General features: G+C 45.4%; 2 protein-coding genes across 17 annotated transcripts in view; both read right to left on the bottom strand.

The window, feature by feature from the left end:
• Positions 1 to 22648, bottom strand: part of LOC132452079 (aspartyl/asparaginyl beta-hydroxylase-like) — a 41968-nt gene that overhangs the window by 8891 nt on the left and 10429 nt on the right. For 5 of the 15 annotated variants that reach the window (XM_060044452.1, XM_060044454.1, XM_060044462.1 and 2 more), the window contains 7 exons: positions 12099 to 12152; positions 9821 to 9952; positions 6380 to 6421; positions 6235 to 6267; positions 3692 to 3724; positions 3139 to 3174; positions 2477 to 2524 (listed from right to left, as the gene is read on the bottom strand). In XM_060044452.1, coding sequence (XP_059900435.1) covers positions 2477 to 2524; positions 3139 to 3174; positions 3692 to 3724; positions 6235 to 6267; positions 6380 to 6421; positions 9821 to 9952; positions 12099 to 12152 — 378 coding nt within the window. The remainder of the gene's footprint in view (positions 1 to 2476; positions 2525 to 3138; positions 3175 to 3691; positions 3725 to 6234; positions 6268 to 6379; positions 6422 to 9820; positions 9953 to 12098; positions 12153 to 22648) is intronic. The other 10 variants (XM_060044456.1, XM_060044460.1, XM_060044457.1 and 7 more) reach the window with 9 other exon arrangements.
• On the bottom strand, positions 13303 to 22506 carry LOC132452078 (trichohyalin-like). 2 transcript variants are annotated; one of them, XM_060044451.1, is made up of 6 exons: positions 20311 to 22506; positions 20183 to 20221; positions 18730 to 18774; positions 18432 to 18464; positions 16901 to 17277; positions 13303 to 16849 (listed from the first exon to the last, which is right to left on the bottom strand). In XM_060044451.1, exons 5-6 carry the CDS (start codon positions 17201 to 17203, stop codon positions 14231 to 14233), a joined length of 2922 nt encoding a protein of 973 aa, XP_059900434.1. In that variant the 5' UTR covers positions 17204 to 17277; positions 18432 to 18464; positions 18730 to 18774; positions 20183 to 20221; positions 20311 to 22506; the 3' UTR covers positions 13303 to 14230. The 2 variants fall into 2 exon arrangements, with proteins under 2 accessions (XP_059900434.1, XP_059900432.1); XM_060044449.1 differs by having other exon boundaries at positions 13303 to 17277.

Here is a 22648-nt window from a genome sequence, read left to right as displayed (position 1 = left end):
AGAGCTGGAGTAGAATGGTCCCTAGAATAGGACGAAGTAGAGTAAGGCTGAAGACCGGGTTCCCCTGGGAACTAGACTAGTTGAGCCAATCCCAACAGAGGACCTGAAGGGGGTCTGATACTGTAGGGTCAGGAGGGTCTGATACAATAGGAGGGTCTGATACTGTAGGAGGGTCTGATACTGTAGGAGGGTCTGATACGGTAGGTCAGGAGGATCTGATACTGTAGGAGGGTCTGATACTGTTGGTCAAGAGGGTCTGATACTGTAGGTCAGGAAGGTCTGATACTGTAGGTCAGGAGGGTCTGATGCTGTAGGGGGATCAGAATGAACTGATATGGGGTCTTATAGATGGCTGTAGGGCTCAGGGAAGCCTTGCAGGAGCACAGCTGAGGCATTGTCACAAACAACCAAGATGGCTGCCACTGATGTGTCACGAGTCTCGCTGCTCTGATCGGTTGAAGGTCTATCCATTGCGTCCAGAGGCCCTCTGCGCCCATTTCTAATGCCCCTCGTAAATCTAAAGAACACACATTAGCTAAGGAGTCTGGTACTAGAAGGATAGAGTAGATTAGCAAGAGTCCAAGTAGAGAGGAGCAGCAGTAGAGCAGCACTAGAATAGCAGTAGAGCAGCAATAGAGTAGCAGGAGAGTAGCAGTAGAGCAGCAGTAGAGTAGCAGTATAGTTGCAAAAGGACACGTTCACGTTATATAATGATAACAACCTCTGTAAAAAACCTGATGTCCCCGGTGCTCCACAAAATACAATACCATTCAATGTTTAGCAAAGATAAGGTTAGGTTAGGTAGGTTAGGTAAGGTTAGTTAGTTAGGTTTGTTTAGGTTAGTTAAGTTTAGTTAGTTAGGTTAGTTCAGTTAGGCTAGGTTGGTTAGTAAGGTTAGGTTTGTTTTAACCTGGGTTACTACCCGTCTCCTGGTTAGTTATATTAGGTTAGGTTAGGTCTTGACTAGGGGCACTACCTGTCTCTTGGATAGTTAGGTTGGGTTGGGTTTTAACTTGGGTCCCTAGCTGTTTCCTGGTTAGTTAAGTTAGGTTTGGTTTAACTTGGGCCACTACCTGTCTCCTGGTTAGTTAGGTTAGGTTAGGTTTTAACTTTGGTCACTTCCTTTCTCCTAGTTAGAAAGGTTAGGTTAGGTCTTGACTTGGGACGCTACATGTCTCCTGGCGAGTTAGGTTAGGTAAGAATTAATGTTTGGTCACCACCTGTCTCCTGGTTAGTTAGGTTAGGTTTTACCTTTGGTCACTATCCTGGTTAGTATGATTTTTTTTTTTAACCTGGGTCACTACCCGTCTCCTGGTTAGTTAGGTTAAGTTAGTTTTTAACTTGGGGCACTATCTGTCTTCTGATTAGTTAGTTTAGATTAGGTTAGGTTTTAACTTTGGTCACTACCTTTCTCCTGGTTAGTTAGGTTAGGTTAGGTCTTGGGTCAGTAACCGTCTCCTGGTTAGTTAGGTTAGGTTCAGTTTTAACTTTGGTCACTACCTGACTGTCTACTGGTTAGTTAGGTTAGGTTAGGTCTGGACTTGGGTCACTACCTGTCTCCTAGTTAGTTAGATTAGGTTTTAACTTAGGTAACTACCTGTCTCCTGGTTAGTAAGGTTAGGTTAAGTTTTAACTTGGGGCAATACCTGTCTCCTGGTTAGTTAAGTAAGGTGAGGTCTTGACTTGGGTCACAACCCGTCTCCTGGTTAGTTATGTTAGGTTAGGTCTTGACTAGGGCAACTACCTGTCTGTTGGTTAGGTGAGGTTAGGTGAGGTTTTAACTTGGGTCACTACCCGTTTCCAGGTTAGGTAGGTTTGGTTTAATTTGGGTCACTACCTGTCTCCTGGTTAGTTAGGTTAGGTTTTAACTTTGGTCACTACCTTTCTCCTGGTTAGTAAGGTTAGGTTTGTTTTAACCTGGGTCACTACCCGTCTCCTGGTTAGTTATATTAGGTTAGGTTAGGTCTTGACTAGGGGCACTACCTGTCTCTTGGATAGCTAGGTTAGGTGAGGTTAGGTTTTAATTTGGGTCCCTAGCTGTTTCCTGGTTAGTTAAGTTAGGTTTGGTTTAACTTGGGCCACTACCTGTCTCCTGGTTAGTTAGGTTAGGTTAGGTTTTAACTTTGGCCACTTCCTTTCTCCTAGTAAGTAAGGTTAGGTTAGGTCTTGACTTGGGACACCACATGTCTCCTGGCGAGTTAGGTAAGGTAAGAATTAATGTTTGGTCACTGCCTGTCTCCTGGTTAGTTAGGTTAGGTTTTACCTTTGGTCACTATCTTTCTCCTGGTTAGTAAGATTTGTTTTTTTTTAACCTGGGTAACTACCCGTCTCCTGGTTAGTTAGGTTAAGTTAGCTTTTAACTTGAGGCACTATCTGTCTTCTGGTTAGTTAGTTTAGATTAGGTTAGGTTTTCACTTGGGTCACTACCTGTCTTCTGGTTAGTTCGTTTAGGTTAGGTTTTAACTTGGGTCACTACCTGTCTCCTGGGATACTTTGGAGCTGGTCACATATTTCCCAGATTCAACTAGAAATCCAAGACAACATAAAAAACAGGATTATCAAGGGTATTTTCTACCACAACTTTCATAAAGTAAACATACTGGGGACAATGGTTAGTACTCGTACTACACTAGTGGTGGACCAATAAAGACACTGGTACTGGACCAATATAAACGCTGGTAATGGACCAATAAAGACACTGGTACTGGAAAAATAAAGACGCTGGTACTGGACCAATATAGACGCTGGTACCTGACTATTAAAGACACTAGTACTGGACCAATAAAGACATTGGTACTGGACCAATAAAGACACTGGTACTGGAAAAATAAAGACACTGGTACTGGACCAATATAGACACTGGTACCTGACTAATAAAGACACTGGTACTGGACCAATAAAGACACTGGTACTGGAAAAATAAAGACACTGGTACAGGACCAATAAAGACACTGGTACCGGACCAATAAAGTCACTGGTACTGGACCAATAAAGACACTGGTACTGGACCAATATTGACACTGGTACTTGACCAATACAAACACTGGTACTGGACCAATAAACCAGCTAGGAACAGCGACGGCCAATAAGGCAGAGAGGATTTCTAGATCTTTTGATATAAAAAAAAAATCTTCTCACCCATAGTTTCCTCTGCCATCACTTCCTCCACCAAGACTGTACCCATAGAAACAAGACAGAGGTCACAAGATGCACGACACAGAAAGTGACCTTCACTCAGACTGGTACTGTGTTCACTGGTACTGTGTTCAAGACAACTCTGACCTCGGAAACGACGAACTCCAAACAACATCAAACAAGTGTTAGTTAAATTTGACACCTAGTTTGATGTGTAACTATGTGATACGTGTTAATGGACTTTATATTTTAATCTGATTATAGCCATGTGTGGAACAGTTAATTTGCTGATTTAATTAGCAAGCTACCTAGCTAGTGTTGGTCTCCTTTCTTCATATGTTACGAAAAGAAGCATTCATTTGTGCTGCAAATATTTGTTGTATTCAGCAAGAAACAAACTCCATTATTAGATTTGTCTCTTCTGTCTCTAGCTCTACATTGCAGCTTTGTCTAACTCTAAGTCCCAGCTGTCTCTAACTCTAAGTCCCAGCGCTCTCTAGCTCTACGTCCCAGCCTATTACGACTGCAACAACTGCTACCATCCATGTGTTCTTACCCCCAGTGGTGTCTATGGTCTCAACCTCGTCCTCTGCAAACAAGAACAATGAGTAATGTCAGAAGGATGGAACCAAGCAGAGAGGAGGTATCAGAGACAAATAAAGACACATATATATGTATACGAATATATATATAATGTATACATCATATATATATATATGTACCGTAATTTCCAGGACTATAAGCCGCTTCTTTTTTCCCCATGCTTTGAGCCTCGCGGCTTAAACAATGACGCAGCTAATTTATGGATGTTTCCCACTTTCACAACTTCATGTCGCCAAAAAACTGAGCAAAAAACACATCATGTGACAGTGTTCAGTTTTTTGGCGGCATGAAGCTTTCATTAGAGCAATGAAATTGCTGAACAGGTTAAGGTGAAACATCGTAACTGTTTAGTTCACTGTTTAGATTAAATCGAGCGTGCTGAAACTTCCCATCATTCTGATTACGTTAGTCATTTTGTCACCCTCATCATGGCAAAGACAGGGAGAAATGCATATGATGCAGCTTTCAAGTTGAAGGCGATCGGTCTGGCTGATGGAAAAGGAAATAGAGCTGCTGCACGGGAGCTTGGCCTTAATGAGTCGATAATAAGACGTTGGAAACAGCAGTGTGAGGAACTGACTCGGTGCAAAAAGACAACAAAAGCTTTCAGAGGGAAGAAAAGCAGATGTCCCGAACTAGAAATTGAGCTTGAAGACTGGGTGAACACACAGAGAGCAGACGGCTAAGGTGTTTCAACTGTGCAGATCAGACTGAAAGCCAAAACAATCGCTACCGCAATGAAGTTTGAGGATTTTAGAGGTGGACCATCGTGGTGTCTCAGATTTATGAGACGCAAAGGCCTGTCCATCAGGTTACGGATGAGTCTGTGTCAATTCAATAAAAAAATGGAGCATTCCATTGGCCCACACAACATCATAAATATGGATAAGGTACTTCTGACGTTTCACCTGCCTCTCACTCGGACTGTCAACAGGAAAGGCGAATCATCCCTCATGCTGAAAACAACTGGGCATGCAAAAAAACGCACTTCACCTGTGTTCTGAGCTGCACGGCATCGGGAGAAAAGCTTCCACTGATGGTGATTTTTAAACGCACAACGATTGCCAAAAGAAATATTCCCGAGAGAAATTGTTGTGAAAGTCAACAAGAAGGGATGGATGACGGAAAGCCTAATGCATGAATGGCATATGGAGTGTTCAGTGGGAGGCTTGGATGTAGGGCTGTACGGTATGGACTAAAATGTATATCACGGTATGATTTGAGGAATAGACGGTAACGGTATTATATCACGGTATGTTAATTTTATATTCTAATTTCGATATAAATTCCTCTGAAGGGGTAAAATACTGGAAAGGCAGCAAAACCGCATAAAAAAATTAAAATCTTTTCTCAAGTTACTTCCATCTCTGAAAAACACTAATGTTTAATAGTATGAATTTGTTTCTCCACTTGCTTGCGGACCTTGCCGTATAGTTTGGCATCTCAATTTGGCTGAAGTGTGTGCGGGCATGTAACGCATACCTGGGATCGAGTGTTTTGACCATCTCTTTAAAACCCTTTCTATCGACAATTTGAAAGGGAACCATGTCCTTAGACAGGTAAACAGTGACAACGTTGTCATCTCGTTCCACCACTGGCATTTTGTTGTAAGGACTGGCTTTCAAAATGCCTGCGGAAGCAATGTCTGATTGCAGAGACGGCTTCACGCTACCAGCGTCTGTCTCGTACGTTGTGGAATGAGAGCTCGTGAAGGGACTATTGCGCGAGCACGCAGGAGCGCTTGCTGCGCACCTGCGTACTTGCGCCTGAGAAGGCAGTATCGCTGTCAATCTGTCCGTGGGAAAAGTAACGTGGTACCGAATTGAAAAAGGAACTATGTTTCGTTACCATATCTTCAGTAGTTGCTTGTAACTTTACTTTTTACATGAAAAAGTAGTTAGGGAACTGTATTAACGCATTACTTACTTTGTTACGCGTTACACACAACATTGTCTACCGGTCACACCGGTCCTGAGGTAACGTCAAAATACATACCGTAGCGCAAATTCACACCGGTATACCTTCAGCCCCGTTTATACCGTACACCCCTACTTGGATGACAAGTGTTGAAGAGGTCAGCATTAGCTCAACAGGGAATTTGCCTCTGGATGAAAGGGACGAGAGCGACAATGAAAATGATCCAACATCGGATGAAGCAATTCTGAGGCTATTCAACTCTGACACCGAAGGAGATGACTTCAGTGGTTTCAATGCGCAAGAGGAGGAAGATATTGACCAATTACTTTCTTGGTAGGCTGTTTACCGCTATTTTTTTATTTTTGTTACAAGCCGTGTTTCGTTAAAGCCTGTGTAAAGTTCATTAGGTTCAATGTTCCGGTAGACACCTGCGGCTTATAGACATGTGGGGCTTATTTATGTTCAAAATAATTATTTTTGAAAAATTCAGTGGGTGCGGCTTATATTCAGGTGCCCTTATTGATCAGGAAATTACGGTATATATATATATATATATATATATAAATACGTCTGGCAGACCATATGGATGTCCACTGTCTTCTCTGGGGTCATCTACAAAAAATATAGAACATTTGAATAAATAACAGTATATTGTAGGTCAAAAGAGATCTGTATTTGAACATTGAAATATCTTTAAAGTTCAATGTTAGATGATGGCACCGACCTGGAACAAAGTCCTCCACCAGAGGGGGCTGGGGGCGGACCGCTGGAGGAACACAAGATGATCCGTTCAGACACACACACACACACACACACACACACACACACACACACACACACACACTCTGTTATGTCATGGTATGGCCATGTGGCATCAGGATGTTAGAAATGAGCCTCAAACTGCAGTCCCAAGGTGAGCTCAATATTCATCCTATGCACGCTACTACTTTGGTGCTGCGACACTTCAGATTGTCTGACCTCAGACAGGCAGAAAGACAGACAGACAACCCTTTCTGGTTTGCCTAGGATCAAATATAGTGGTTGACACACCAAATGTTGACTATTGGTCCTGTCTCAGGTATTTGGCTCATTTCGATTCGCCCCTGCCTGCTTCAGAATGGCTGGCTTTGGGCATTCACAAACCTGTCCTTAAAACTACCCTAAACGTTTGTTTTCAGAAATGTGCAACTCACCGAGTGGTTAGTGGTGTTCGTTGATGTTCCTAATCAAGTATCGTAGCGAAATACAGTTTCTGTCGTGTTTTATTCTGCGTTTCGTAAATCCCATTGAACAGAAACCATACCGGAACCGGAAGCGGAAATGGGCTGTTTATGTTTGGTTGTAGTCTTTTCGCCCGGTTGTCTGTGCTTCCTTTCGAAAGTTTTTTTTATTTTTATTTACTATCCATGTTAAAAAGAAGAAGGAATAATGCCTCAGATTGCACTTTATTTTGTTTAAATTATTTTTTATAAGTTTTTATTTCATGTGGACACAAGCAATTCTTTAAAATATTTACTATGCTTAAAGGACGCAGGATTATTACCTAATTTTTCACTTTATTTTGTTTTTACACATTTGAAGATTTTATTTAAAGTCACATTTGTCTTGTAATCATCTTTTTTGTTGTTGTTGTTGAAAATGATCCGACCCGTGACTCAAAAACCGTGACACGATCCGAACCGTGAGTTTTGCGATCCGTTGCACCCCTAAAGCCTACACAGAGAAAAAGAAGGCCTACACACAGAGAGAGAGCGAGAGGCCTACATACAGAAAGGCCTCGACACAGAGAGGCCTACACAAGAGGAGCCTATGGAGAGAGAGTGAGAGAGAGAGAGAGGCCTACACACAGACACACACACACACTCTCTTCCCAGCGAGAGAGGCCCTGAGACACAGGCAGGCCTACACACACAGAGAGGCCTACACACACAGAGAGAGAGAGGCCTACACATAAAGAGAGAGAGGCCTACACAGAGAGAAGCCTACACAGAGAGGCCTACACACAAAGAGGTCTACACACACCTCTTCCACGCCTTTACACTACCCAAGGTAAAAAATTAAATTGCCTGCTTGACATAGCACCCCAATTTACCCGCCCGGACCCTGCACAAATTGGCGGTATATTGGGTTTCATTCTGATGTAAATGCGACAGCTCCGTGGTTCCAGGGGGGGATATCGCAGCGTTGTCTCCACAGAGACAACGCAACTGAGTACAACGCAGCTTAGTCTAGACCTCTTTAGAATGTCTCCAAAGAGATAACGCAGCGATATCATCATCAGCAGTTCAGAAAGTGAAATCCGCGAGCTGCTGATCATGTGAGAGAAGGTTATGCGGTCGTATTAAACAAAGTATTAAACAAAATTATTCTTGCAAGCGGGTGTCTTCATTCCTAAAAAAATAAAAACATTCGGGAGTATGCAAATTGTTCTAAAGAGGTCTAGACTCCGTGCGCAGCCCCGCCTTCTCAAGGGAACCAAGAAAGCCTGCACTGTGACGAATGGAGGATTTTTGATCAAACACTCAACATTGCACCAACGTGAACCCACACGTGAGCCGCTTGCCGCCATGTTTATTGTTTATGGGATAGAAGTGTCGCATGGACTATACGTCATCCAGCTCAGGTTGCGTATCCGTGCGTATGCTCGTGTCGGCTCATTAGCATCTGTACCGTGGCCTGAGCACACCTCTCCGAAGTGTACTCAGGCCACGGAATTGAACTGTACTTGAGTACGGATGGTGTGCTCACACTAGCCAAACGATCTAGACTTTAGGGGGCAAACGTACTTGAGTACGGTACATGGCCTAGTGTGAGTGCGCCCCTATACACACAAATAGGCCTGCACACAGATAGAGAGAGGGGCATAAACAGAGGGAGAGAGAGGCCTACACAAAGAAAGAGAGAGAAAGACCTAGGGGCGCACCCGCACTAGGCCATCTGTACCATGCCCAAGTCCGTTTCACACCTGTACCGTGCTCAGGTCTAGATCGTTTGGCTAGTGTGAGCACGCCAACCGTACTCAAGTCCACTTCAATTCCGTGGCCTGAGCACACTTGGGAGAGGTGTGCTCAGGCCACGGTAGGTGCTAATGAGCCGACACGCGCACACGTACGGCTACACAACCTGAGCTGGATGACGTATAGTCCATGCAACCCTTCTTTTCCATTAAACAATAAACATGAAGGCTAGCGTTTCACGTTGGGGCGATAGTGAAGTTGAGTTTTTTATCAAAATACCCCGTTTGTCACGGCACGGGCTTTCTTTGTTCACTGGAGAAGGAATAATTTGCACACTCCCGAATGTTTATATATTTTGATGAATGAAGACACCCGCATGCAAGAATAAGTTCACGTGTGAGTGTAGGCTACAAACGCAACTAACTATTTACCAGTACAAAAACGCCAACATATTCTTTATTTTGCTGACAACTTGTTTTTTTTCCCGACAAAAGCCTCGTAAGGACAGTTCCTCTGCGTCTCTCTCGTAGATCGCACCATCTTTCAGCGTCTTTGTTTAATACGACTGCATCACCTTCTCTCACATGATCAGCAGCTCGCGGATTTCACTTTCTCTCAAGTTAGAAGTCAACTGCTCATGATCACATCGCTGAATTGTCTCTGTGGAGACAGCGCAGCAACACCACTACCCAAGCCCTCCCCCCTGGAACTGCGGAGCTGTCACTTTTACAACAGAATGAAACCCAATAAACCACAAATGTGTGCAGGGTCCGGGAGGGTAAATTGGGGTTCTAGCTCGAGCAGAAAATTTACAACAGCGAGTGTAAATGCGCGGACCGTGCCGCGAAAAAGGCGTGCATAAAACGGCCAATTTGGCAGTGTAAATACGCTCAATGAGAGAGGGCTGTAGCTGAGTAGAACGGCTCCAAATAAGCAACAAAGTCAGTTAAGTGTCAACTGTATTCTCTGTGTTGTTCTACTTGTGCAACCGTACTCAGGCCCAGTTGAGATTGCCTAGTGTGAGCACAGGCCAGCGCAGCAGGGGGGGCAATCGTACTTGAGCACGGTACAGGTGTGAAACGGACTTGGGCACGGTACAGATGGCCTAGTGTGAGTGCGCCCCTACACACAGAGAGGCTTACACACAGAGCACCAAAAAGTACCAAAGAACTCCGGCTCACAAGAGGAGGGAGAAGGAATCAGCTCACCTGGGTCCTGGGTGTCAGCAGGGCGGTCCCGGTCTGGGTCCTGGGTGTCATCAGGGCGGACCTGGCCTGGGTCCTGGGTGTCAGCAGGGCGGTCCCGGTCTGGGTCCTGGGTGTCAGCAGGGGGGGCCCGGTCTGGGAACAGGAACACAGGGATTACTTTGCTGATTCCTCTTTTTGAAGGTGTGAGATTAATTCATTGAAATACACTCCAAGCAAACCGTTGAATCCTCATTAGAGGTGTCTGGATCTCATCTATGGTGCAGCATGTTTAGATATTAAATTCTATTTTAGTGACCTATTTCAGTATGAATATCAAGATTTACTTTGTATTTACAAAAGCAACACTCGACGTCCAATAATTTGGTCCCCAAATGATTGAGCAGTGGAAGTGACTTTGTGCAGGTTTAGTGTCCCTGTATTCTATATCTGCAGCATGTGGTCCAGCCCCCAAGGATGCTGTAATCAGCTCGTTGGTTGTATTGGCCAGTGGTGTGTGCTCATTGATTCCTTCATGTTTGAGCGACTTGTGATGGTGTAAAGATGTAGCGGTATCTACATCAGGAGTTCTAAAGAGCGCCACGCTGCAGGGTGTGGGCCTCTGAGCCTCTTCCTGCTCAACATGTCTTCCAGAACAACTACACCTCAGCCCAGATTCTGCTCTGACTCAGGGACCGCACCCAATAGGCCCTTCATAATAGACTGGTAACCCGAACCCCCTGGCTTTTGTCTAAAAAGGTAGAGCACAATACCTAGCCTGGAGCACTTCCACGTCTGTGGGTGTCCATGTGTGTGTGTGTGTACGTATCTGTGTGTGTGTCTGTGTGTGTGTGAGATCGGGGAACATGAGATGGTAAAAAGTGTACACAGCTGTGTGAGTAGTTATTCTAGCAAGAAAATCATCTAGTGTACGAGTTAGTTAGGAGAGCCATGTAGTGTATGATGTGTGTTAGGAGTGACATGTAGTGTATGATGAGTCTGTTAGGAGTGATATGTTGTGTATGATGAGTGTGTTAGGAGTGACGTGTAGTGTATGATGAGTCTGTTAGGAGTGATATGTAGTGTATGATGAGTGACATGTAGTGTATGATGAGGGTGTTGGGAGTGACATGGGCCTAATAATTCATTATACAACGGGGGACCTAAATCCAGCGATCTGATTGGTTCCCAACTGTTGTATAATGAGCGTATACATAACTGCTATGACGCCCGATCATTTTGTGAAAGTTTGCATATCACTCCGCGCCTGGAAGTAGAAACAGTTACAAAGTAAAACATATGTTGGATGATGGAGAGCGTGTAAATGTTGTTACTCCGGGAGTGAGCAAGGCGATGGAGAGACTAACGAAAGCTTAGGCACACGGCAAGTGAACTGCTCCATAGGATAAATTGCCGGCGAACCGCTCTATCGGAGCCTTCTCTCGGAGGGACGCTAAAGTGTGTTGCATAGCGACCGTCGATGCATAGCGGCAGCCAGGAGGGACTACTTTTTTGTATTCTTTAATAAAACGGCTATTTTGACTTTCTTGGTTTCTTTTTAAATGTAGTGTGTCTATGACTTTCGTTTCGCCATAATAGTAACCGTTGTATAAAAGCAATAGATCACTTCAGTCAGTGGCATGTGCTCATTATACCACTGTGAAGGGGGTCGCCGGCCCTCCGCTGCGCGTCGGGGCCGGACAACGCCCCTTAACAGTGGTATAATGAGCACATACCACAGCCTGGCGTGATCTATTGCTTAATTATACTACGCTTATACGCGTCTGGGTTAGCATCTCCATTACAACCGGGCTTCCCGCTTGAAGGTGTGTCTTTACCTCATGAAGCGCTAGAGTCTAGATTGATGACACAACAACCCTAACACTTATGTTGCCTATTAAGTTTGATATTATAGCCTACAATCAAATCTGATTTATTTCAGAGACATATTTGATTTCTTTCAGACGGCAACACACACTGATATCCATGATGATATTTATATTGCCCCTTTCTGCTTCTTAGTTTTGTTTACATATTGGACAAGGTTTCACAACAACATCAATATTAGACACTGATAGAGGGACATGTTATCCGATATCCAGTCTTTAGACCAAGACTGGCGATGTGTCTCAAGAGTGCACAGATGAGTGTGTTTGGTCAGGTCTATGTTCCTCCCCCGTCTGGCCCAGTGGGCTCTTAGACGAGAGCCCACTTGGCCAGACGGGGGCCTCTCCGTGAGGGACGGGGGCCCCTCCGGGTGGGTCAGGGTTCTTGAATGATTGCTAAGCATGTGTTCTCTCACCGTGTTCCTCAGCAGGCCGCCCTCCCACTTCAAATGTCACTGGGTCTTTCAAACCTGTTTGTTCAAAAGAGGTTCATTAGAAATAAAGAACCGCTCAACGACTTCAACACATCTTTATTACTGTCTATGTGAGGTCCAACCATCATAAGGAGTTGAACAGTTATCTCTGGATCCCAACCTCTAATCTAAAATCACAGGATCCTGTTCCCACGTTTCAAAGGAAAGCACTTTCTCAAGAGCAATGACCGCCTGGGGACTAATACATACTCTGACCTGCTATCAGTAAAGGATATAACATAAGCTGACATACTATAACGAAGGCAAGACAGGAATTAGCCTAAAGTCTAAATATTATAATAGAATTATAATATTCAAGTAAACAGATTGACGATAGACCATTTGAGCCTATTGTTGATGGATGAGCAGGATTGATACTATAGCAACAACAGGCAGGATTCCATGACTCTTAGATACAAAAACAAGAAACTTTATATAGTTCAGATATTTAATATAATGAAATTAATTGTTACAAAAAACTGCTGACCAGCCTCATTCTAATATCCAGGTCCAAACATAACCAAACTACTGCAGAAACTAGCCTGGTTATTGCCAGACCTAGCTCAATCATAGATTGCACGTTGGTCTGGGGAGGCTGCTGTAATTTTCTTCAGCACAGAAGCGTGATCAATGGTTGTAGTTCAAATGACTCTTTACGCAATTGGATAGTCCTTGAACCAATCAACGTACTATGCAGAGTGACGGTAAAACTCCAGGTGTCAACAAACGTGATTGTTTTGTTACACAATGGGTTGACAATGGCAGCAAACCTTTTTTGCAGGTTGTGCAAAATTAATATGAAAGTGGAGGGTAGATAGTCACTCAAGAGATATTTTTGTTTAAGATAAGAAGCCTATAAGCATCGCCGACAGGTTTGCAGGCATTAGGGTTGATGTTTGTGCGAGAGTTGGGAAAATCGGAACGAATTTGCAATCGCTGCTTTACTGTTGTGTTAAACCAGCCAATAGCGCGCCAGGGGGGTAAGCCAGCTTGGTGATTGGCTCCAGTAAAAGTAGATCGGGAACAGGAAGAAAAATATTGCGCCTCTCCAGCCCCTGCTGCAGGGTGAATTCAAATCGCCGGCAAAATTGACTGGGGGTACCCAGTCTAGCAGAAAACAGTTCAACAATAAACTCGATTGACACAATTTATGTTAAGCATTTATTTAATAGTCCTTCAAAAATATTAATCATTTACATATTAGGCATTACAACATGCGGTAATAACACCTTCAACTGCATATATAGGTGTCATATACAGTACACATTCCTCTGATCCAGGTGAGGCGCTCTGTTGAAGTTCCTACTGAGCCTTTTTTTTCTCCTGACCAGTGAGTTGCTGCCAAGGGGATTTCAAGGTAAAGCTCGACAGTCCTAGCCACCCGTTCTGTTCTCTGTGCCTCTAACTCCAGGACGTAGACACTGCCTCAGAGAGGACTGGCCCATTTCTACTAAGCTACAACGAAAAGGAAACAAATAAAATAAAAAGGAAAGAACCTTCCCCCCAAAAACGACAGAGAGAGAGAGAGAGAGAGAGAGAGAGAGAGAGAGAGAGAGAGAGAGAGATAAAGGTAGAGGTAGAAAGAGAGAGAAAGAGAGATAAAGGTAGAGGTAGAAAGAGAGAGAAAGAGGTAGAGAGAAAGAGAAAGAGAGAGAGAATTCCACTTATTATAAAGAATGATGTTAAAATCCTTTGACATAAAATAGAACCGCAAGAAATGGTAACAAACCGCCGATTGCTGTAATTGAACTGAATGGAGTCAGAATGGAGTACGTAACAAAGCATCCATATTGTTTCGGTACAGTGTGTGCAGCATCAACCTGGCCTAGCCTTGGTGGATTCAACACCTTACAACTCCATGGATAATGTAACCATCGGCCTGGTGCACCTCACCACTTGGTCATGGTAAATGCAACAGAATATGGTGCTGCACAACGTGCAGTGTTAACACAGCGAGCCTGCTCCTCTGGGGGCAATGTCGTGACATCATCAGTGTGTGCCGGATGCCACTAGTTTGTCTTTGCGATGTTGGTAAGCCCCTGCTCCGCTGGCCTTGGGCCTCCCCTGACGGAGGACTATACCTGAGGCCTGGCCTGGTCCCCATGCCTGGTGTCCCTCTCCGGTGCCAGCCCCACTCTCCCCTTTCCTTCAGGAACATTCTCCGTCTCCTTGTTCTTGGCAGCTCTTTCCCTGGCTAACCCAACCTGCTGCTTCTCCGTGGACGCCCGCTCCACCTCCATCCTCTGCTTCTCTCTCAGCTCTCCATCCATCCTCTGCCTCTCCCTCAGCTCTCCCGCCATCCTCTGCCTCTCTTTCAGCTCTCCATCCATCCTCTGCCTCTCTCTCAACTCTCCCTCCATCCTCTGCTTCTCTCTCAGCTCTCCCGCCATCCACTGCTTCTCTCTATCCGTCCTCTCTCGCTCCAGATTTTCATCTCCCTCCTTGGCCACTCTCTGGCACTCTATAGTGCTGCGCTCTCTTTCCGCTCTCTCCCTCTCGCCTCTCTCCCTCGCCACCCGCTGTTGCTGCTTGGCCATTCCTTCTCTCTCTCGGGCGATTCTCTCAGTCTCCTTCTGCTGCCTCTTTTCCTCCTCTCCCCCTGCTCTCTCACTCTCCTGGGCTTGTCTCTTTTGTTCCGCTCTCTTTCGCCACATCCTCTCTTTCTCCTCTCTTTCTTTGGCCAGTCCCTCTCTTTCCTTCATGACTCTCTCCCTCTCTGCTCTCTCTCTTTCCACCCTTGTCTTCTCCAGGGAAAGTCTCTCTCTTTCCTGTCGGTCCTGTTCAGCTATCTCTCCTTCTATCTTTGCTTTTGCAAGAGCCAGACTCTCCCTCTCCTTCAAGAGTCTCTCCCTCTCTGTTCTCTCTCTTTCCATTTTTTCTTTCTCTAGGACCAGTCTCTCCCTCTCCTTTACCGGTCTCTCTCTTTCTGCTCTCTCTCTTTCCATCTTTTCTTTCTCTACGACCAGTCTCTCTCTTTCTTTGGCCAGTCGCTCTCTTTCCTTCATGGCTCTCTCCCTCTCTGCTCTCTCTCTTTCCACCCTTGTCTTCTCCAGGGAAAGTCTCTCTCTTTCCTGTCGGTCCTGTTCAGCTATCTCTCTTTCTATCTTTGCTTTTTCAAGAGCCAGTCTCCCCCTCTCCTTTGCTAGTCTCTCTCTTTCTACCCTCTCTCTTTCCATCTTTGCTTTCTCTAGGACCAGTCTCTCCCTCTCCTTTGCTAGTCTCTCTCTTTCTGCTCTCTCTCTTTCCATCTTTTCTTTCTCTACGACCAGTCTCTCTCTTTCTTTGGCCAGTCCCTCTCTTTCCTTCATGACTCTCTCTCTTTCCACCCTTGTCTTCTCCAGGGAAAGTCTCTCTCTTTCCTGTCGGCCCTGTTCAGCTATCTCTCTTTCTATCTTTGCTTTTGCAAAAGCCAGTCTCTCCCTCTCCTTTGCTACTCTCTCTCTTTCTACCCTCTCTCTTTCCATCTTTGCTTTCTCTAGGACCAGTCTCTCTCCCTCATTTGCTAGTCTCTCTCTTTCTGCTCTCTCTATGTCTACCTTTGCTTTCTCCAGGGCCAGTCTCTCCATCTCCTTCAAGTCTCTCTCTCTCTCTGCTCTCTGTCTTTCTATCTTTGCTTTCTCCAGGGCCAGTCTCTCCCTCTCCTTCAAGAGTCTCTCTCTCTCTATATTTGCTTTCTCCAAGGCCAGTCTCTCTCTTTCTTTAGCTTGTCTCTCCCTCTCTGCTCTTTCTATCTTTTCTTTCTTGAGTGCCAGACTCTCTCTTTCTTTTGCAATGCGTATTTCTTCCATCTGTTCCCTCATTGCTTTCTCTTTAGCAGCCTGTTCTAACAATCTCTCCCTCTCCGCTCTCTCCCTCTCCCGGGTGAGTCTCTCTTTTTCCTTCAGTTCTCTTTCTTCCTTCCCTTTTTCTCGTGATAATCTCTCCTTCTCCTGGAGTTCTCTCTCCTCCCGGGCCTCCTTCTCCTTCACCAGTTTCTCCCTCTCTTTCTTCACCCTGGCCGTACGCTCCCTCTCCTCTTTCTCTATTCTCTCCTTTTCCAGCCTCTCTGCCACTATCCTGCGCTTGTCCCCCTCTCTCTCCTCCTCTGCTAATCTCTTTGCCTCCTTCTTGCGCTCCTCTTCTCGTCTCTTCTCCTCCGCTAACTTCTCCTCTCTCTGGCGTTCCTCCTCCTTTCTCTTCTCGGCTAATCGCTCTGCCTCCTTTTTGCGCTCTTCGTCCTTTCTTATCTCCTCTTCTTTTTTCTTGTGTTCTTCCTCCTTTCTCCTCTCCTCCGCTAATCTTTGTGCCTCCTTCTTGCGTTCCTCCTCCTTTCTCTTCTCCTCAGCTACTCTTTGTGCCTCCTTCTTGCGCTCTTCCTCTTTTCTCTTCTCCTCAGCTACTCTTTGTGCCTCCTTCTTGCATTCCTCCTCTTTTCTCTTCTCCACCGCTACTCTTTGTACCTCCTTCTTGCGTTCCTCCTCCTTTCTCTTCTCCTCTGCTACTCTTTGTGCCTTCTTCTTGCGTGCCTCATCTTTTCTCTTCTCCTCCGCTACTCTTTGTGCCTCCTTCTTGCTTTCCTCCTCCTTTCTCTTCTCCTCCGCTACTCTTTGTGCCTCCTTCTTGCGCTCTTCCTCCTTTCTCTTCTCCTCAGCTAGTCTTTGTGCCTCCTTCTTGCATTCCTCCTCCTTTCTCTTCTCCTCCGCAACTCTTTGTGCCTCCTTCTTGCGTTCCTCCTCCTTTCTCTTCTCCACCGCTACTCTTTGTACCTCCTTCTTGCATTCCTCCTCCTTTCTCTTCTCCTCTGCTACTCTTTGTGCCTCCTCTCTCCTCTTATCCTCCTCTGCTTCCTTCTTGCGCACCTCCTCTCGTCTCTTTTCTGCCATTCTTCTGATGTTCTCCTCCTCCTCGGCTCGTCTCCGCTCCTCCTCTCTGAGGATGTGGTGGGCCTTGTGCGCGGCCTCCAGCCTCTTCATCTTCAAGGCCAAGGCGAGCTCACTGGCCTCCTCCTCCACCTCCAGGACGGCCCGGACCTCCCCCAGCACCAACCGGGAGATCTTCTTTGCCTCCATCCTCTGGTAGAGGCTCCTGAGCTGCTGGTGGAGCGTTGAGCGCACCTTCAACCCCAGGCCCTTGGGCAGCTCATCTTGGGCGGGTGGCGGGGGTTGAGAACACCAGAGACATTTAATGGCGGAGTACCGCAGAAGGCTCAGAACAGCAGGCAAACATGCAGACATGTGACGTCTCAGATGCAGGATGGAGGTCAGTTGGTCAACGACTCATCAAAGCCAAAGTCTTTGGGCAAGGCACTCAACGGCAAGCCACTCGAGGTGAATAGCCAACATCAACTTATGTAACAGGAAGAAGGCATCAAAACCAGCATTCAGTACCGGTAGTTTATTTAGGTAGTGCAGTTAGTAATTGAGTGTCAGAATCATGGGATGTTAGGTTTCATACCAGGGCTTGGCCAGGCTTTTGGTCCCCCTCACCACCAGACTCTTATGCCGCTTTTCCACTGCATGGTACCAGCTCGACACGACTCGACACGACTCGACTCAGCTCGCATTTTTTGCGTTTCCACCGCGGTAGCATGGTATCTGGTACCTGAAGTGGCTGCTTTTTCTAGTACCTACTCGCTCTAGGTTCCAAGCGAGCTGAGCCGATGTTAAAAGGTGACGTCGGCAGACGGCCGGCGACTGATTGGCCAGAGAGTGTGACGAAGTCACGAGAGCGACATGGCAACCATGCTGGTAACATCCATAGCAGCGCCGCAGCCAACATGTTCCACTTCTCCAACTTCTTCAACATGCCAGCTAATAATAGTAATGCAATCGATGTCCTCCATTGTTGTTATGTGGGTTCTGTCCATGTGTGGGTTGCGTATGTGTTGTTTGCGTCGCGTACACAAATACGTCACGGCCCTTTCGCGCAGCCGACCCCGCCCACGTCCACGTCCAGGAGGTACTATTTGCGGTGGAAAAGCACCCGTGCTGCTACCGTGTCGAGTCGTGTCGTGTCGAGTCGTGTCGAGTCGAGCTACATGTGCGGTGGAAAAGCGGCATTACAGTACAGCAGAAAGGTCTGTTTGAAGACCAACACAAACTCAAGCCATGCAACACCTCACTCAGAGAGCACCACTATAGAACACCATAATAGAGCACTACAGTAGAGCACCCCTATAGCACACCCAAGTAGAGTACCCTAATAGAGCACCGCAATAGAGCACCCAGTAGAGCACCCAAAGAACCGCTAGAGCCAGGCCCAGCCTATACTTCCTTCATGCTTGACGGGGGCTAGTACCTCCAGATCTGTTCCAACCAGGGACCTTCTCCTCTGAGAGAGAGCAGAGAGGAGAGTATCAGACCTCTGATCATGAACTGCAGGAGCTGCAGCGCTTCCACTTTAAGTCATCCACTGCTCACCAGCAAAACTCTTCAGTTCTGCTGGTTAGCAGATCAGTGACCTCAGACTGCAGGAAACTTTACTTTCCATATCTGCAAGTCGTACATCTGCCTCCAAAACACCACTAGTCACAAGGCTTTACATAGGAGACAAATACATAAAAGACACACACTAAAAGACAAAAACGGATTGTTACCTCTTGGTAGTTCAATGTCTGGAAGAAGAACCTCAATGACCTTTTCTGGTGTCACACACACGAACACACACACACACACACACACACACACACACACACACACACACACACACACACACACACTCTTTGAAAGGGTCAACATACATTTTTTGTATGTTGTATTAACTAAACTTTAAATCTTCACAAACACACACTTTACTTTTTGAAAAATCGGACAAATACAACATGCAAATACAAAGTTCAAAGGTAGAACCGGGCCCAAGCACAATTACAACTGCACTTTTGAGTGTCTGTTTCTCTAAGGCCCTTATGCCCTGTTTACACCTACCCGATAGTGGGCCCCGATGGTGCCCGATGGCTAAATCAGCAGCTATCGTTATAACATCGGCAAATAGCGTGGTTGCATCGGGAAACACCGTTACTCTTCCCGGGAACATCGTTAGACAACGGGAAGAAACGGGAAGAAATGCTCAATGATCGGGCAACAACGGGCAACATCGGCAAAGAACGAACATGTTTGTTAATTTTGGGTCTATCGGGGTAGAATCGGTTACCAGGTGTTGCTATGGGCTAATCGGCTATAATCTGGAATAGAACGGGAGTATAACGTATGACATCGCAAATCGTTCGGGAATTTTCCTGGGCACATCGGCTATATTCGTTAATCTTCCGCGCTTTATCGTGTTTTATCGTCTTTATATCGGCAACCTCAACACACGAAAGACCCTCGAGAACCCTAGACAAATAACGATTGTGAGTGACCAGATTGTGTTAAGGAAGACCCTCAATCTGCCACTTGGGTATAAATAGGGGGTGATGGATGGATGTCCTACTTTTATAATTACAGGGTACTTCGCCCATTTAGAACCGGCGTTCTATTATTATAAAATCGCTATTGTAATATAAATAAATATATAAATAAATATCAGTCTCCCCTTTGCCTTCTCCCGAAATGACGCCAAACGCGTCATTTGACGTGTTTGGCGTCATTCGAAATGACGTCAAATGACGCCAAACGCACTTCGGGTGTCTTCCCTGGCATACATCGTTATGTTATCGTTATAACATCGGGTATGTGTAAATGCTACCCCGATAAATTGACCCGATCATACATTTTTAGCCCGATGTCACCCGAATCACCCCGACTTCCACATCGGTGGTCCATCGGCCATTAGCGGCCATTAGCGGGATGGTGTAAACGGGGCATAAGATACGTACACTGCATTATGTTTGATACGCCAGTTACAAACAAACACCAAACACACCTTTAGCTCACCTCATAGACATGTTGACCAACACACACACAGAGCTTTTTCAACGTTGGAGGTTTCGTAATTTATTTAAATACTGTTTAAGTGGAGAGGAAGCAAACAGGCAACCATTTTTGGGTTAAATGCCATGCCAACTTCAAGTGTCGGGGTTCAAGCATGGAACGAAAACCAAATGATACTACCTTTCCTCCGGTCTATGTTCTTCACATCCTGTGTTTCCTCTGCAAGGTTTTTAGAAATTGATAAAGGGTTTTAAAAGAGGTCTCCGTGGCACAGAGATCTATAGATGTACTATGACAGACACAGTTACCTGTTTTCAGTCCTTTCTTTGGGACAGTAGCACCATTTAGCTTTGCGTCATCTGATCAGAGGGACATGACACCAAGTCAGTGACACGTGAACAAGGGAAAAATTATACGAGTCATCCCAAATCAACCCAATTTATAATCCCAGCCAACTGTCCTATTTGAAGTAAATATACTTTAAAGAACCATCAACACTTTGGAAATTGAAAGACTTATAACCCATGGTGCTGATTGTCAGAAATACTTGTCTGGCACTATCTTTCAAATTGAACAGCAAGTTATAAGCACTGACGTTTATTCTGGTATTTATTCATTTGTGATTTTTTCTATGCCTGTTGCTAAATGAAGATGTATTATAACCTTATTTCATTCCAAACCGTTTCCTCATAATCAGTAAGAACACAAAGTAAAACCATGCAAATGCACACAGCAGTGGTTGGTGTAAAGAAATATAAACTAACTTAACTGTTCATGCAGTAAAAACACCTAGGCAAACCCTTTGGCAGGTTCATCATTTCCCAAAGTTTTTAGTGTACTAAACACACTACTACCTGCCAAACTCTGAGGATGCCGCTCAACATCAAACCCTTTGCTGTTGGCCATGCAAAGAATCCTCAGACTAATCCAACAGTAGGGACCCCTGAACGGACACGTCTCCCCACAACCCAGCTGATGCCCTCATGGGGGGGTTGGCTCAGTCCAGGGGGCCGCTGAGGCGGGGACCCTGCCCTGTCTGAATCAAAGGTCTCTTCTTTCTTATTGGACCAAGTAAACGCAGTGTATGCTCCCAGTGTTTCAGCATTCCCTGTTTTTCAGCCCTTCCTGTCTAGCAAGACTACCCTTGTATCCACGGGTATCTGCGCTCAACGTGTGTCGGCGCTCCCCTTGGCACTGATACACAGGGAGCGCACACTGCGTCTACTTCCCGTCTACCGCCAGGTGACCATCCAGCACATCAACAGTCTTATTGGCAAATATACAGTTGATAGGTCAAAAATGTCATTACTGTCATTACCAGTGGCAATTTAATGTTGATAATTTACCCAAAAACTTTTTATAAAGAGGATGATCACTTTATTGTTACAGATGTTACATCAGGCAGAATATAGAAGTGAGGTCATCGGGAAATGGGTTGATACTTTAAAAAGTGGTTACTTTAAAAAGTAACCATACCCTTATCCACACTTACAGCATTAAACAGTTCCCGGAACCCCAGGGATGCCCCTGGCTGCTATGGCAACATCCCAAGGACACTTCAGCCAATGAGCAGTGTAATGTTTGGTTACTCTTTAAAAAGGATTGCGTTACAATGACCACCCCCCTAGGGGTTACCCTGAGAACTGTAGGTGCACAAGCATGTGACAGTTAATCAATACACATGTATCCTATAGATACGTTAAAAAGGAGAGGTGGGTAGTGGGATTTCTATGTTAATACCGAGTAATACAGTATTTGTTATATGAAGGCAAAAGACAGGGTAGGTCGAAGTTCACTTGATCAACTGCAACAGTGACACTAATAATGGTTATCGCTCTGAAGCAGAACCAATGGCAGATGAAGCTTAAGTTGAACGAACGGTCCCGACCTTTAGCATCTCTACTCCGTTACAACATCTCATCCTGCTGACGCTGTGGGCGTCATGTGACCACCGCAAGCTTAATGCGCACAGCAGGAGTGCACACTCAAGTGGCTTTATCTGGATTTAAACACAATGGTACAGTTGACACAACCTCATTTTTATTTTGAAAATATCTGGCGGTGATCAAGTGCTTAGAAAGCAGGTTCTAAATGTAGAAGGTGCTTCTTCATCAGACCACCTTTCCATTGCAGTGGCACTAGGAGCCAGAGCAGGACTCAGCAGATCAGATGTGCAGCATGATAACACCAGACTGGAACAACTTAAGCACACAAACATTGCACTCAATTCCCTAAATGTAAATAAGCATGGTATCATTTGGACACAAACGTTCAGAAAGAATGAATTAGCATTTTCTTAGCGCTATACCATAACAGTAATTGTTGTGAAATCCTTCTTTCCCTGATTTGACCTGGCAACAGATCTCTGTAAACAGATCTGGGAAGGTGTCCTAAACACACCTTTGCTTATCAAGCAGGACCAAAAACTTCCTGTACCATTTCCATTGGATGGGAACCAAGGAGACTTTCTATTGGAAATGGCTTTTGTATCCCTCGTTCCTATTGGTTCAGCAGGTCAAGTATGACACCTTCAACCATGTCATCCGAGGCCGCTCCGCCCTCCCGTTGGCTCGCTGCCTGCCTGTCTTCATCTCCCTCCTCCTCATCCTCCTCCTCCTCTTCCTCCATCACCCCTCTGTTTACGGG

The sequence above is a fragment of the Gadus macrocephalus genome, chromosome 23, assembly GCF_031168955.1.
Source record: "Gadus macrocephalus chromosome 23, ASM3116895v1".
In the NCBI taxonomy this organism is placed as follows: Eukaryota; Metazoa; Chordata; class Actinopteri; order Gadiformes; family Gadidae; genus Gadus; species Gadus macrocephalus.
The sequence above is the reverse complement of the archived record's forward strand: the minus strand, read 5'-3'. Positions and strand labels throughout refer to the sequence as shown.